The sequence below is a fragment of the Blastocystis sp. subtype 4 genome (genome assembly GCF_000743755.1).
Source record: "Blastocystis sp. subtype 4 strain WR1 chromosome Unknown seqid_0273, whole genome shotgun sequence".
NCBI classification, from domain to species: Eukaryota; class Bigyra; order Opalinata; family Blastocystidae; genus Blastocystis; species Blastocystis sp. subtype 4.
The window spans coordinates 1-12,928 of record NW_014569274.1 but is presented as its reverse complement, the minus strand read 5'-3'; the positions used below and the strand labels follow the sequence as shown (position 1 = coordinate 12,928).

At 38.9% G+C, this 12,928-nt stretch overlaps 9 protein-coding genes across 9 annotated transcripts; 4 read left to right on the top strand and 5 right to left on the bottom strand.

Annotated features, from left to right (window-relative positions):
- Window positions 1-490: 490 nt before the first annotated feature.
- Window positions 491-982, bottom strand: JH06_4096 (hypothetical protein; the record flags this gene model as incomplete). Its single annotated transcript, XM_014670457.1, has 2 exons — window positions 491-914; window positions 963-982. The coding sequence occupies 2 exons, from the start codon at window positions 980-982 to the stop codon at window positions 491-493; spliced, it is 444 nt and encodes a 147-aa protein (XP_014525943.1).
- A 302-nt stretch (window positions 983-1,284) lies between these two features.
- On the bottom strand, window positions 1,285-2,124 carry JH06_4095 (hypothetical protein; the record flags this gene model as incomplete). Its single annotated transcript, XM_014670456.1, has 2 exons — window positions 1,285-1,997; window positions 2,022-2,124. 2 exons carry the CDS (start codon window positions 2,122-2,124, stop codon window positions 1,285-1,287), a joined length of 816 nt encoding a protein of 271 aa, XP_014525942.1.
- A 1,337-nt stretch (window positions 2,125-3,461) lies between these two features.
- JH06_4094 (60S acidic ribosomal protein) lies at window positions 3,462-3,840 on the top strand (the record flags this gene model as incomplete). The annotated part of the gene is made up of 2 exons (XM_014670455.1): window positions 3,462-3,518; window positions 3,553-3,840. The coding sequence occupies 2 exons, from the start codon at window positions 3,462-3,464 to the stop codon at window positions 3,838-3,840; spliced, it is 345 nt and encodes a 114-aa protein (XP_014525941.1).
- A 58-nt stretch (window positions 3,841-3,898) lies between these two features.
- On the bottom strand, window positions 3,899-4,867 carry JH06_4093 (hypothetical protein; the record flags this gene model as incomplete). The annotated part of the gene is made up of 3 exons (XM_014670454.1): window positions 3,899-4,048; window positions 4,079-4,432; window positions 4,463-4,867. 3 exons carry the CDS (start codon window positions 4,865-4,867, stop codon window positions 3,899-3,901), a joined length of 909 nt encoding a protein of 302 aa, XP_014525940.1.
- A 156-nt stretch (window positions 4,868-5,023) lies between these two features.
- JH06_4092 (ATPase) lies at window positions 5,024-6,055 on the top strand (the record flags this gene model as incomplete). The annotated part of the gene is given in 5 exon segments (XM_014670453.1): window positions 5,024-5,163; window positions 5,199-5,315; window positions 5,338-5,608; window positions 5,639-5,826; window positions 5,845-6,055. 5 exon segments carry the CDS (start codon window positions 5,024-5,026, stop codon window positions 6,053-6,055), a joined length of 927 nt encoding a protein of 308 aa, XP_014525939.1.
- An 8-nt stretch (window positions 6,056-6,063) lies between these two features.
- On the bottom strand, window positions 6,064-7,152 carry JH06_4091 (lysophospholipid acyltransferase; the record flags this gene model as incomplete). The annotated part of the gene is made up of 2 exons (XM_014670452.1): window positions 6,064-7,011; window positions 7,042-7,152. 2 exons carry the CDS (start codon window positions 7,150-7,152, stop codon window positions 6,064-6,066), a joined length of 1,059 nt encoding a protein of 352 aa, XP_014525938.1.
- A 673-nt stretch (window positions 7,153-7,825) lies between these two features.
- On the top strand, window positions 7,826-9,716 carry JH06_4090 (putative splicing factor 3a subunit 1-like protein; the record flags this gene model as incomplete). The annotated part of the gene is made up of 5 exons (XM_014670451.1): window positions 7,826-8,018; window positions 8,053-8,312; window positions 8,343-8,705; window positions 8,736-9,366; window positions 9,397-9,716. The coding sequence occupies 5 exons, from the start codon at window positions 7,826-7,828 to the stop codon at window positions 9,714-9,716; spliced, it is 1,767 nt and encodes a 588-aa protein (XP_014525937.1).
- A 456-nt stretch (window positions 9,717-10,172) lies between these two features.
- On the top strand, window positions 10,173-11,741 carry JH06_4089 (hypothetical protein; the record flags this gene model as incomplete). The annotated part of the gene is made up of 11 exons (XM_014670450.1): window positions 10,173-10,188; window positions 10,219-10,316; window positions 10,348-10,381; window positions 10,412-10,490; window positions 10,521-10,549; window positions 10,580-10,830; window positions 10,861-11,046; window positions 11,077-11,253; window positions 11,284-11,457; window positions 11,489-11,560; window positions 11,589-11,741. 11 exons carry the CDS (start codon window positions 10,173-10,175, stop codon window positions 11,739-11,741), a joined length of 1,269 nt encoding a protein of 422 aa, XP_014525936.1.
- Window positions 11,742-12,028: 287 nt separating this feature from the next.
- On the bottom strand, window positions 12,029-12,796 carry JH06_4088 (oxidoreductase; the record flags this gene model as incomplete). The annotated part of the gene is made up of 6 exons (XM_014670449.1): window positions 12,029-12,085; window positions 12,114-12,230; window positions 12,261-12,353; window positions 12,382-12,468; window positions 12,499-12,552; window positions 12,584-12,796. The coding sequence occupies 6 exons, from the start codon at window positions 12,794-12,796 to the stop codon at window positions 12,029-12,031; spliced, it is 621 nt and encodes a 206-aa protein (XP_014525935.1).
- Between the last annotated feature and the right edge of the window lie 132 nt (window positions 12,797-12,928).

Below are 12,928 nucleotides of genomic sequence, written 5' to 3'. Positions count from 1 at the left end.
TTTCGACAAACACAATCAACTCATTAGTAGATCATACAACATATCAATGAGCCAGGATCGGAATGAATACTAATTGGCTCTGACTCTTGTGGAATACTCTTATTCTTTGATAGCTTTTTACTCTTCTGTAGAATAAATCGACCAAGAGAATCAGCATCTCAATCATTAGCAATCAATCTATCATACTTATGCTTTGCAATACTAAAAACATAATCATTCATCTGTATTCCTTCTTGTGTGAGTGATGGAATGTCTAATTCAAATTCAGTCATCAATCATCACTCTCTAATATCACTTTACCTGTGTAAAAGAAATTGTAACAACTCCCTTTGAATGTAGTAAGAGAAGGAAGATCTTATCAATCAGTATCATTATCACTCATACTCTTCATTATCAACTCATTCGGTTCACTAGTATGTAAATCACCATCAAGAGCGCTAAATCCAAGAGTGATGGATTGAAGTCGAATCAAATCTCATTCATCATTCATTTAATCATTCATACTCTCAAATACTACTGAGTGACAATCCTCGAATGTATCATCATCCAACTGAAGAGAAGGAAGATTCTTCAATTCAAATGATTCATATCGATAGAATGATTCATATCCAATTTGGATTTCATTCAACTGATCACAATTCATTATTACACATGAGCTTAGGAACCTACTGTAATAAAAGTTGAGTCTGAAACTATATTTTCCAATGATGATACTCTTCAATTCATTCAATCCATCAATCACAAATCGATTCACTTCCTTAAAACAAACGTCTTCAATCTCAAGTCTCTCAATTCCTTTCAAGCAATCAACATCAAATACACTCAAATCATTTCCATAACCATCTTCAAATCGTTTGATTCTACTATTAATGCAGTCTATGTTCAGTAAACAATCACTCTTTTGTCGAATGAATCTATCGAGAGAATCAGCATCTCAATCATTAGCAATCAATCTATCATACTTATGCTTTACTAAAAACATAATCATTCATCTGTATTCCTTCTTGTGTGAGTGATGGAATGTCTAATTCAAATTCAGTCATCAATCATCACTCTCTAATATCACTTTGCCTATGTAGAAGAAATTGAAACTATTTCCTTTGAATGTAGTAAGAGAAGGAAGATCTTATCAATCAGTATCATTATCACTCATACTCTTCATTATCAACTCATTCGATTCAATAGTATAATAATCACCATCAAGAGTTACTCCTCCTAGAATGATGAATTCAAGTTGAATCAAATCTCATTCATCATTCATTTAATCATTCATACTCTCAAACACTATTGAATGACAGTACTTGAATACCAGACTATCCAATTGAATAGAGAAGGAAGATTCTTCAATTCAAATGATTCATATCGATAGAATGATTCATATCCAATTTGGATTTCATTCAACTGATCACAATTCATTATTACACATTTGCTTCCACATCTTTTCTTATTACTGTATTTGAAGCTATTCTTTCCAATCTTCATACTCTTCAATTCATTCAATCCATCAATCACAAATCGATCCACATTCTCAAAGCAATGATCTCCTATCTCAAGTCTCTTAATTCCTTTCAAGCAATCAGAATCAAATCCACTCAAATCATTTCCATAACCATCTTCAAATCTTTCAGCATATTCACCTTCTATCCATCTTCCTGCTCTTACCACTTCTTCATTCTCATTCAATTCCTTTCCAGCTCCATCTCTCATTCCATTCTTCCATTCTCCAATATACACAGGAAAACAGTTTTTGAATTCACTTCCATATCCATGTCTCAATCCATTCTTCCATCCACCTACATACAATGCACTCTTTCCATCAATTCCATATTCTTTACCTTTACCTTCTCGAATGAATCCTTTCATCATATCTCCTTCAAATTCTCCTTCATATACTCTCATTCCATTCACATCATATTCAATCATCACTTCTCCTTTCCATTCTCTCACTACTCCCATCATTACTCCATTCTTGTATTCGCATTCTCGAACCATTCTTCCTTCTTCATACTCAAAACACTTACCATTCTTCATCCACTTATCATCATATTCACTCACACTCAACAATTCTTTATTCATATTCATCTCTGAATAGAATCCTTTCATTCCCTTTTGCTTCTTCACCATCGAATATCGCTTTCCATTTCGATAGAATCCTCTCCATATCTCATTTCCATCATCATCATATTCTATCCATATTCCAACTTCCTTTCCTTTTGATACTCTTCCTCTCAACACTGTTTTGCCATACTTATTCTTCTTAACCATATCTCCTTCACACTCATCATTTACAAACATCATTTTCATAAACAGTGTTCCATCCTCTCTCAACAACAATCCTATTCCATCTTTCTTGCCTTCTTTCATTTCTACTCTCATTTCATATTCTTCATTCTCTATTAACAATCTTAATATCGCTTCTCCATTCAAGTCGGCACCATTCTTCATTTCAACACTCTTTATCACATAATCACCAAGGAATTCGAGACATAAACTAGAATTTGTGACAATGATGTTGCTCATAAGTCAAAGAATGAATGAAACGAATCTATTTCCGCAACTCTTATCTTATTGGATTCTGTTCCATATTCATTCATTATCAATCATTCAAAACTGCTATTTGATTGAGAGGGTGACTGCTTTATGTGAATACGATTCTTCATATACTGTTATGAATACATGTTGAAATTGTCAAATGATGAAATGATATTGAATTTTGTCATTTGAAGTGTTGCTGGAATGAATTGTATGATAGTGGTGAGTATCGAATAACATGGATGTGTGATTGATTATGTTGATATGCAGTTATTGTTAGTAGATACTTATTTGATCTTCTAGTTGAGATAGAATGCATTGTGATAATGGATTCATTCAAGTTCATTCTATTCCTAGTTATGGAAGTTTGATGACTTGACACAGAATTCCTTTCTTTCAATATTGATAAGCCATTCTCAGTATGAAAGGATCAGAAAGGATATTCTGTTCTGAGTGTGAGTAGTTTTAACACATTTCATAAAAACGACAGGAATTATTGTATCTCAATCATTCTATTGAATTCAAATCTGTTGTATTGACTACACACTATACTCATCCTCAAACTCATTATAAACATTCCAGTAGATATTACAAATCAATATCAATCATCTAGTACCATCCACGTTGATCGAACATTTATAATTAGAGTAATCTCTGATACCATAAAATGCTTTCCATTTCAGGACTCCCATTTTCTAACTGTTTTTGACGCACGATAAATTTCGTTCAGCCAATCCCTGTATTAACCCCTGGTTACCATCTCTTCTGTATTTTGTTTCAGCTTATTCTTAAAACTGGATGATGGCCATCCGATTACGAAATGACCTGTTCTGTTCACACTTATTGTTGATTAGAGGTAGGGAATGAATCAAAGAGTTAATGAGATGAGTATGACTTAACGAGAGGAATTTACATAACCTTGAGTGTAGATGAGACATCTTAGTGCTTACTTGCTGCTTGTTCTGGGTGGAAATGAGAAGCCCACTGTAGGGACTGATTGGAATATGTTTAACAGAGTAGGCTGCTGACATCAAGAACGTCCTTGAGACTGTTGGCGCTGAGGCTGAGGATGAGAAGATTGAGAAGCTGATCGCTGATCTGGAGGGAAAGAACGTCGAGGAGCTGATCAAGGAGGGACTTGAGAAGCTTGTCTCCATTCCTACTGGAGGTGCTGCCCCCGCTGCTGGTGCTGCTCCTGCTGCTGCTGAGGAGAAGAAGGAGGAGGAGAAGAAGGAAGAGGAGGAGGAAGAAGAGGACATTGATATGTCTGGAGGTGGTCTTTTCGGTGATGATGACGACGACTGGTAAATGATCAGCGTCTAAGTACTCTCATCTTGATCAATACAATGTTGCTTAAAGAAACAGATTACTCAGATACAAGGGTTTGAACCTCACTCACAATAGTAGGATACTTTGAAAAGGGAACAACCATCACTAATCGTGACTGGTGGATGGCTTCAGAAAGTGTTTCATCTCCCAATTGAGCAACATCAAAACTGAAGGATAATGCAGCATACTAGAAATCACTCAATAGTCCAATAGAAACCTTTTTAATCAGTTCATCTTCAAAATGGAAGAAGAGACAGGTGTCTGGACCAGCATTTAGTTTGGGTTTCTTCGATTTTCGTTTTGGCTCCGTCTTCTCATAGAAGCATGGTGCAATAACAAGCAGATACTCATACTGGAAGGCCTCCTTGGTAGAGCTGTTTTCGAGAGCCCATTTCACATCCTCTCCAAGAGACTCAAACAGATGGGGCATCACCTCGGGAGGGAAATTCCTCATACGCTCATTTAGTAAAAGACCTGTGGGTTTTGATAAGAATGACTCAAAGGAATCTTTAAGCTCTGAAGGACAGTTCTTGCGTAATATGCTCAAAATGTCTTTTATTGACTGATTATCCTACGCATGAGAAGTATTTGTGACTCTTACCTTATAATACTGGAGATTGAGAAGAGTTAAGAAAGCATACACATCATCTTCTCCACTCACTTGAACCATCGATCCAACCTCGACCTGTTTCACAACAGCATCAGCCAAGGGTGAAAAGTCAACATCTTTTGCAGTTCCAAGAAATAAATATCGGGAGAAATTGCGAATACTTTTGAAGTGTTCCTCTTTGGGGTCACTGAACTCGAATTCAACATTGATCATATCCACATCTTCATCGTCGTCTTCATCATCATCCTTATTATCATCATGCATCGATTGTTCCTGTTTTTTGCGTTCTTCTTTTGTCATGGGGTCAAACGTGATTTCCTCTTCACTGTCTTCCGCAGACTCGCTAGATATTTCAATATCCTCTTCTGCAATCGATTTGTCACGTTTCTTTCCCATTCTCAAGGATTCAATACAATCGTTCTGTACCCATTTTGCGAATGGAAGAGTTCAAAGAACCGACGCACGATCAGCCTCCTTGTTGTATTGTTATTGGGATGGCTGGGAGTGGAAAGACAACTCTAATGAAGGTATAGACTGTTATTCTCATTGACAATGCAGCGACTATCTACATATCTGAACTTTAACTCAAAAAATGCCTATGTTGTGAATCTCGATCCTGCTGTATCAAATCTACCCTATGTTCCGAATATCGACATTCGAGATACAGTGGATTATAAGGGAGTGATGAAAGAGTAAAACAACCTTGTGAATGGGTTTTTACATCTAGTTTCAACTTGGGACCGAATGGAAGTATTATGACATCTCTAAATCTATTTGCAACTCGATTTGATCAAGTATTGGACTTTTTGCAGAAACGATCCACTGACAACGAGTTGGATTGTTCGTTTTCGAATCTCATTATGTAGCTTGATTCTGGTAGATACGCCTGGACAAATTGAAGTGTTTACTTGGTCAGCCAGTGGTACTATCATTACAGAAGCCTTATCGTCAACGCTTCCAACAGTTCTTATATACGTCATCGATACACCTCGTTCTTCTCAGCCAATCACCTTCATGTCCAATATGTTGTATGCATGCAGTATTATGTATCGGATGCATTTGCCAATGGTTGTGGTATTCAATAAAGCAGATGTACAAGATTATGGTTTGATCGAAAGTTGGATGCGAGAGTATCAAGTCATCATGTTGATATAGTTTGATATGTAGGTGTTCCAAGATGCAGTGAGTGACACTAATTCGGATAGTTTCATGATTCCATTAACTCGTTCAATGGGACTAGTATTAGAAGAGTTCTATAATACTATGCGAACTGTGGGAGTTTCATCTGTTACTGGAGAGGGAATTGGTGATTTGTTGGATGCAATTAAGGAAGCGAAAGAAGAATATTTTACTGTGTTTTTAGATTCGATTAGGAAGAAACGGGAAGAGAAAACGAAGGAAGAATCAAAGAGACAAAATGAGATGATGAAGAAGGTAAAGGAAGATGTGGAACCAGAAGATCGAATGAAGGAGGGAGCTGAAGAGATTGAAGAGAATGTAGAAGATGAGAAAGAACGGAAAGAGTTTGAGAACTTGTTAGAATGGGCTGATACATTGAAGAAAGAACATGACCAAATGGAATAGATTGTTTGTTAACAAACAGATAACTCTTCTTTGACCTTTGATACTTTGGGTAACAGTAAAAGGATCACGACATTAACAGCTAAGAATGTAACACCAAAGAAAGAAGCTTGTTTCCATCCTAACCATGCTTTTTCAAATGAGTAATTAAACATGGCTTCAAGCATATATGACCCAACAGTCATCACACACACGTTTCCTAGAATAAGATATGGTTTTTCCATCCATGTTCCTTCAACACGTGGCCATAACTTCTTTGCAGTTAAGCGATTAGCAAATTGTAACAGTGAACCCAAACCAAAGCAAAGATAGTATGAGGGGTAGAAACCATGCCAGAAGGCAGAGACCATAAATACATAGAATTGATTGAAATTTGACCGTTCGTAAATACACATCTGAAGCCATTTCTGGGTTCGTTTATTCCACATACGAGTAGCTGTTGACATGTTGCTACTGGTTTCAAATGCAAGAATATCCACATTACTGATTCCAGTCCACTCATCTTTCTTCTCCTCTCCAAATCCAGCCATAATGCAAATACTCTCACCTAACTTCCAGATACCAAAATACCGGAATCGAACAGCAAGGAAAGTAAGATAGAGGAACCCAACACGTTGCCACAATGGCCTAGATCCAAATGTGTCCGTCAGAAGGTAATCTGTTGGCAGATATGCCGACCCCACAACAAACATGATCAAAAATACAACACCTTTTATCAAATTTATTAACACATACTTCCATCGACTAGACGGAAGCTTTCCATCAGGATAACGAATATTACTCATCACATCATGATACTCACGATAGTAAGTATTTGGGCCCCCAAGCAAACCGGGGAAATGGTAAATGAAACCGAAGTAATCAAGAAGAGAAGGGAATTCTGTAACATATTCAGCCTGTCTACGTCTATAGATACGTCCCCAGCGGTCTGTTCGTTCTACACCCTTATCAACAGCTTCCTAATGATGAAATCAAAATGACATCATGACTCGATCGACTGTTCCATCGTAATAGGACCATGCAAGCATCTGGAATCGACTGATAAGCATCATTTGGTAGGTAGTACTATCAAGAGCATAACTCATGTAATCTGTTAGCATGGTATAAAGAGACCTGTCTATGATACTGTTAAAGAATAGAGTACGATAAGGAGAGATACAATAAGGAGAAAAAGAAAACGTATATGGGTTGACGCTTTGGATTGCAGAAACGAATGAGACACAAGACGCATATGGAAGAAATGAGGGAGTGAATCCATCTACGACAATAAACCGTTCGAATACTAGCGAACCCAGCTCCAAAACAGAACTGAAGAATGGAAACACCACAAAGGATGGAAAACAATTTCTTCATTTTTGGGTTTTTGATGAGTGTCTGAATCCAAACGAGAGGATAACTGAGTAGCATCGACGACAGTAAACGAATCTAGTCAACATAAGCGAACTGTATGCCTACATAATCTTCTCTCACTCCCGATGACTGTGCAAGATTGCTGATGAACAAATCCACAGTCTGCGACCTGACAATCACTGTCTTTTCGCAGATCTACAGTTCAAAATGCAAAATAACCCCTTACACTGCTTAAATACTGCGATAAAGCTAGAAATCTCTCAAAGTGGCCCATTCTTGGCAATAATCTTGAGAGTCAGATTGACGACGTCATCGCCGGATTTGAAGTATTTCCGTTTTCCCGTGCTTTCGTCTTGGAATTGATTTGAGCAAATCGATTTGTGTTTGTGAGTAATGAGCAGCGGTGTCAAGGGAATTGTCGGAATGATTGTCCCTCCCCCTGATATGAGGGCAATCATTGATCGAACGGCAGAGTTCATTGCAAAGCATGGACCTGAAATGGAAAAGAAGATCTATTCATCGGACCCAACAAAAATCCGTTTTGCTTTCATTGAGGACAACAACCCGTTCCATCCCTATTACAAAATGGCAATTCAGTGTTACAAGGAAGGAAAAAGTACTATGTGATCTTTTCGGAGTGATTGATGTAGCACCTGAGATTCCCAAGACAGAGACTCCTGAAGTCAAAAAGGAAGAGGAAAAGGTGGAAGAAAAGAAGGCTGTAGCTGCAGCATCGAAGTCGACAGTGGAACGTAAAGCCAAGTACGATCCGTTGACTTCTGTATTCCGATCCATTCCTGATGAAGAGCCTACTCCCTATTCTTTTTCATCAACACTTCCAGAGCTATATTCGCTTGATTTGGATGTTCTTCGGTTGACTGCTCAATATACTGCTGTCAATGGTCAAAAAGTGGTTATGAGGAGATATTATAACGATTAGTTCTTGGAGGGAATCATGAATTATCAAAGCCATAATCCACAGTTTGATTTTCTGAAACCCACTCATATTCTGAATGGTTTCTTCACATCACTTGTTGAACAATATCGAAAAGTGCTTCATTTCGACAATGACATCAAAGATCCTCTTGTCAGCAAATACAAGAATCGAGACGCATCCCTGAGTCTGAGTGCTCACAGACTGGAGTATCACCATCAGGAAATGGCTAGAAAACGCCAGCAAGAGGCAGCAAACAATGATGCCATCAGCATGCAGACAATTGATTGGGGCGACTTTGCAGTCGTTGAGACAATTACCTTTGATGATGATAACAAGGCCCTACCAGTAGCTGAGAAGTTTATTGAAGTAGGTATGGTTGCGAGACATGATGAATAGGCAGAACAGATGGAAGTAGACATGGAAACTGAAGAACCACAACCAACACAGACTGCCACTGTGACATCTGAAGGGCTGAAGGTGGTCGATCAATATGAACCTCGTTTGAAGAGTGGCGTTGACATGCCTCGAACGATGATCGATCCTCTAACGCATCGTGTGATTCCTTTAGACCAAGCCAATGAGCATTTGCGAATTGAGTTGATTGATCCAATGTGGAAGAAGCAGAAGGAAGTACGGAAGGAACGTGATGCCACAACCAATCTTGTAGATGGAAGTCAGATCTCTGATACAATCCACAGAATGCGAGCAAAGAAGGAAGAGGAATTCCAGATGAAACGTGAAGTCACAGAAATGACGGAAGCTGAAGCATCCAATATCGATGATCAACTTAAGAGACAGAAGCTAAGGGCCATGGGTGTCAAAGATATTCCTCCTCCTCCTCCTGTGGTTCCTACTCCTGCTGCTCCTTCTGCGGTACCTGCTTCTGCTCCAGGGGTCCCTGGTGCTACTCCCATGACGATGCCTGCTCCTATGCCAATGCCTGCTCCTATGCATCCTATGCCAATGCCAATACCTGCTATGCCTCTACCAATGCCAATGCCTGCTGCTGCCATGCCTACCATGCCTAGTATTTGTTCTAATCATCGTTTATCTCTAGATGTGCTCATCCCGGCACAACAGTGGATTGCTACACATCCAGGTCCTGTGTCACTCACTATTCGTCTCCCTGTGGATAACTCCAATGCTGCTTGGGGATTACGAGGACAGACCATCACTACACTTATTGATATTGGAGCTACGGTGAAGACATTGAAGCAGCAGATAAGCGAATTACAGGGAGGAATGCCAATATCAAAACAACAGTTGAAGCATGCTGTTCATGGTTTTTTGAAAGATGCTCAAACGCTTGGATATTACAATCTGGTGTCTGGGATGGAGTTACAATTGACAGTTCGTTCAAGAGGAGGTCGTAAGTAGATTTGTGTTACTGTTGTTTGTTTTACTCTTTCCTGTTGCTTTCCGAAAGAAACAACAAATATGAGGTTTTGCAAACAAATCCATGTTATGATGAATCGTGTTTCTTAGCGTCGTCACAGAAGTGCGTCATTCTTCTTTGTAGTTGGTTACCAATACAGCCGACAAGTAGTGGCAAATTGACTTTTGCACTCTTTTGATCCTGTTGCATCTGGTAACCACTTTAACGGCGATGGACAACAAACAACCCAATGTTGTGAATTTTTTCCTAGGCAATGATTCTAATCACCAAGGAGAGTTGAAATTTGAATACTGGTCGTCATCTGTAGAACTACCAAAACGATGCTTTCTCCTCCTGCAAAGAATATAAACGCCCTCAGCCCAGAGATGTCCACTATGGATACGAATAATGAGTTGGTGATTTGAAATCTGTTTTACTTTAGTTCTTCAAAGGAAGAAATGCAAGCAAAGCAGCGTATCTAAAGATATGATAGATGATTTTTAGCAAAAATGACCAATTCTCAGAGGGCATCAGAACTATCTCCTCCTAAACTCGATAACCCTTATCTTCCCTACTCAGCAATTGCAGTACGCCAGCATAATGTAAAAATGGAGTGGATATGTCATTTTATAGCCTTTAGGGTCTTCTCAAGCTGGTAATATCTTTTGTTTGTGTATTTATTTCATGTAAATGATAGATAATCAGAAACTACCATATCGAGGTGACATGTATTCCATGTATTTGACTCAAGAAACCGTTGCACCAAATCCAACAATGTACAATTTCTACCTTCTTTTGATATTTAGGCCAGTCCCATTCAAACCAATGCAACCAAGTACAATATCTCATCATATTCTGATTCTAGGTCCCATTGTTTTCTATCCAAGCTATGGACAGCAATGTTATCCTCCTCTTCCTCCCAACCAGCAGTCCACTCCTATTCTTTCTCCCTATTTCAATCAAAGTCAGTACTCACCCTATTCTATACAGAATGCGGCGAATCCAGTGAATTCCATGGTTCCATCGAATTCGCTCCCTCTTTCGAATTCTGGTATTTCCAATTCTCCACATCAATCAGCACAGCGAGTTCCTACCAATACTGGGACAATCGATCCTGTGATCCTATTCTTCCATTTTGATTTCTAGTCTTCTCAATCCAGAGCTCCACAAGAAGAATACAGAGAAATGAAGTTTGTTCCATATGTGAGGTTAATTCGAAGATTGACACGAGATCGAGCAGCAGCTCGTCTCCGTCGAATGCGCAAAAAAGCTTCAATCGAAACAACCGAAATGCGAATCGATATACTAAAATCACACACTGCATTACTTCAAGTGAGCAAAACTCTTACAGTCAACGATTAGAATGCACCAATACCAGAGAATCGACAGGGTTTGTTCGTACCATTTCAGTTTGGTGAGAGTATGCTGTTTTCCCATGAGGAGCGACTTAGTCAGTACCAATTTCTGCTCTCTGTATGGCAAACACTGTTTAAGCGACAGAAGAAGATTCACACAATTCTCTCTCTACTGATGTGGACTGTGTGTGAGAGGGGAGAGAGTAATGACTAGATGATTCCGGAGAGTACTTCTGCGCCACAAGAGGAACAACGTCGGCAATTGCGAGATGCTTTGCAATTATCAGAAACACAGAAACGACATGTCCTTTCAATGATCCGTTCTCTGCAAATGCTAGAACAGAAGTTGGATGTGACTTCGATGTGTCTTTTAGCGTTGGGAATGCATGTTGGAGGGATTGTTGGGATGTGAGAAATAGACGAATATCTTGTTAAGTCCATTGATTGATAAAGGGAACGAGACGTTTACGAATATTTTGACGGCCACTCAGGTATGAGAGATTATGGAATGGGACATAGATTCAAAAGCTTCATTCATTTTTTCGTATCAATGAACGAACTATTTCAAAATTACCTGTTTCACCTCCAGGTTGTCTTCCTGAAACAGATGTTCCTTCTGGATTAGATTTCAAATTTGTATTCTGTGTTTGTTTCAAATTGATTGTGATGTGAGAAAGGTTCCTCTCGTTGCAACAAACAAATATTTATATGGGTCTACGGAGAGGTTCGATGAGGATTTCATTCACAGCTACATGAAGTGGTTGCTTCAAAGCGTATCATGAAGGATTCAATACAAGAATGACTCAGGATATGAACAACACAGAGTCTGCAATATTCTGAACATTGAGAATCTGTTCACTTAAATCTTCAGATTCTTCTTCTGATGAAGACGAACTCGAAATCATAGAATCACCTTCATTCCAGCCATAATACCTTGAATTCATTTCAACAAATCTCAATTACTGGCGAATAGCCTGTTTATCTGTTGACTCCATTCCAATATCTGTTCCAACATCCTTAGTTACATATCCTCCTCAATCTTACTCCTGGTTGGATATTTGTCACCCGAATATTGTAGTTCTTGATTTCACGACGAAGACCAAGAGCCAGGCCCTCCACAAAGTACTTGGTAGCGCAATACACTGTAATGTAATCAAATTGCTATAATTCATTTCATGCGAATTCTTCTACTCGCTTTCCTCCATCAGAAGAGATATTGATAATATGACCAGAATTATGCTCCTTCATCACAGGTAAACAACATGCAATTCCATGCAAAACACCCTGTATGGGAGGTATTGAATACAATTACCTTGCAATTGATGTCCACAACACGATCCCACTCTTCATGTTGAACATTTTCCATTAATGTGATGGGCATATATCCAGCATTGTTAACCTAGAAATGAAAAGATACATATATTCGGACCCAAATATCAATGGTACCAAACTTCTTCAATACAGCATCTCGGAACTGTTTCATCTAGGTGATCTATACAACGAATCATTTATACTTGATCCATACTTGTTACATCCACCGAACAGGCAACAACACTACAGCCTTCATCTTCAAGTTCCTTCTTCATTTGTTCAATATCTGCCTCCCTTCGAGAACAGATACCAAGACGACATCCCTCCTTGGCAAGAGCTCTGGCAATCCCAGCTCCAATCCCTCTAGAAGCACCAGTGATACATGCAACCTTTCCCTTCAACAGAATCTGACTCATTTTATCAACAAACAATCCAAGTGTGACAAAACCCAGATTCCACTTAGGCAGAAGTCTTCTTGTTCTTGTAGTACTCACTAGCCTCAGCCAGTCTCTTAGCCTCCATACGCTTGATCAGATCAGCATGCTTCC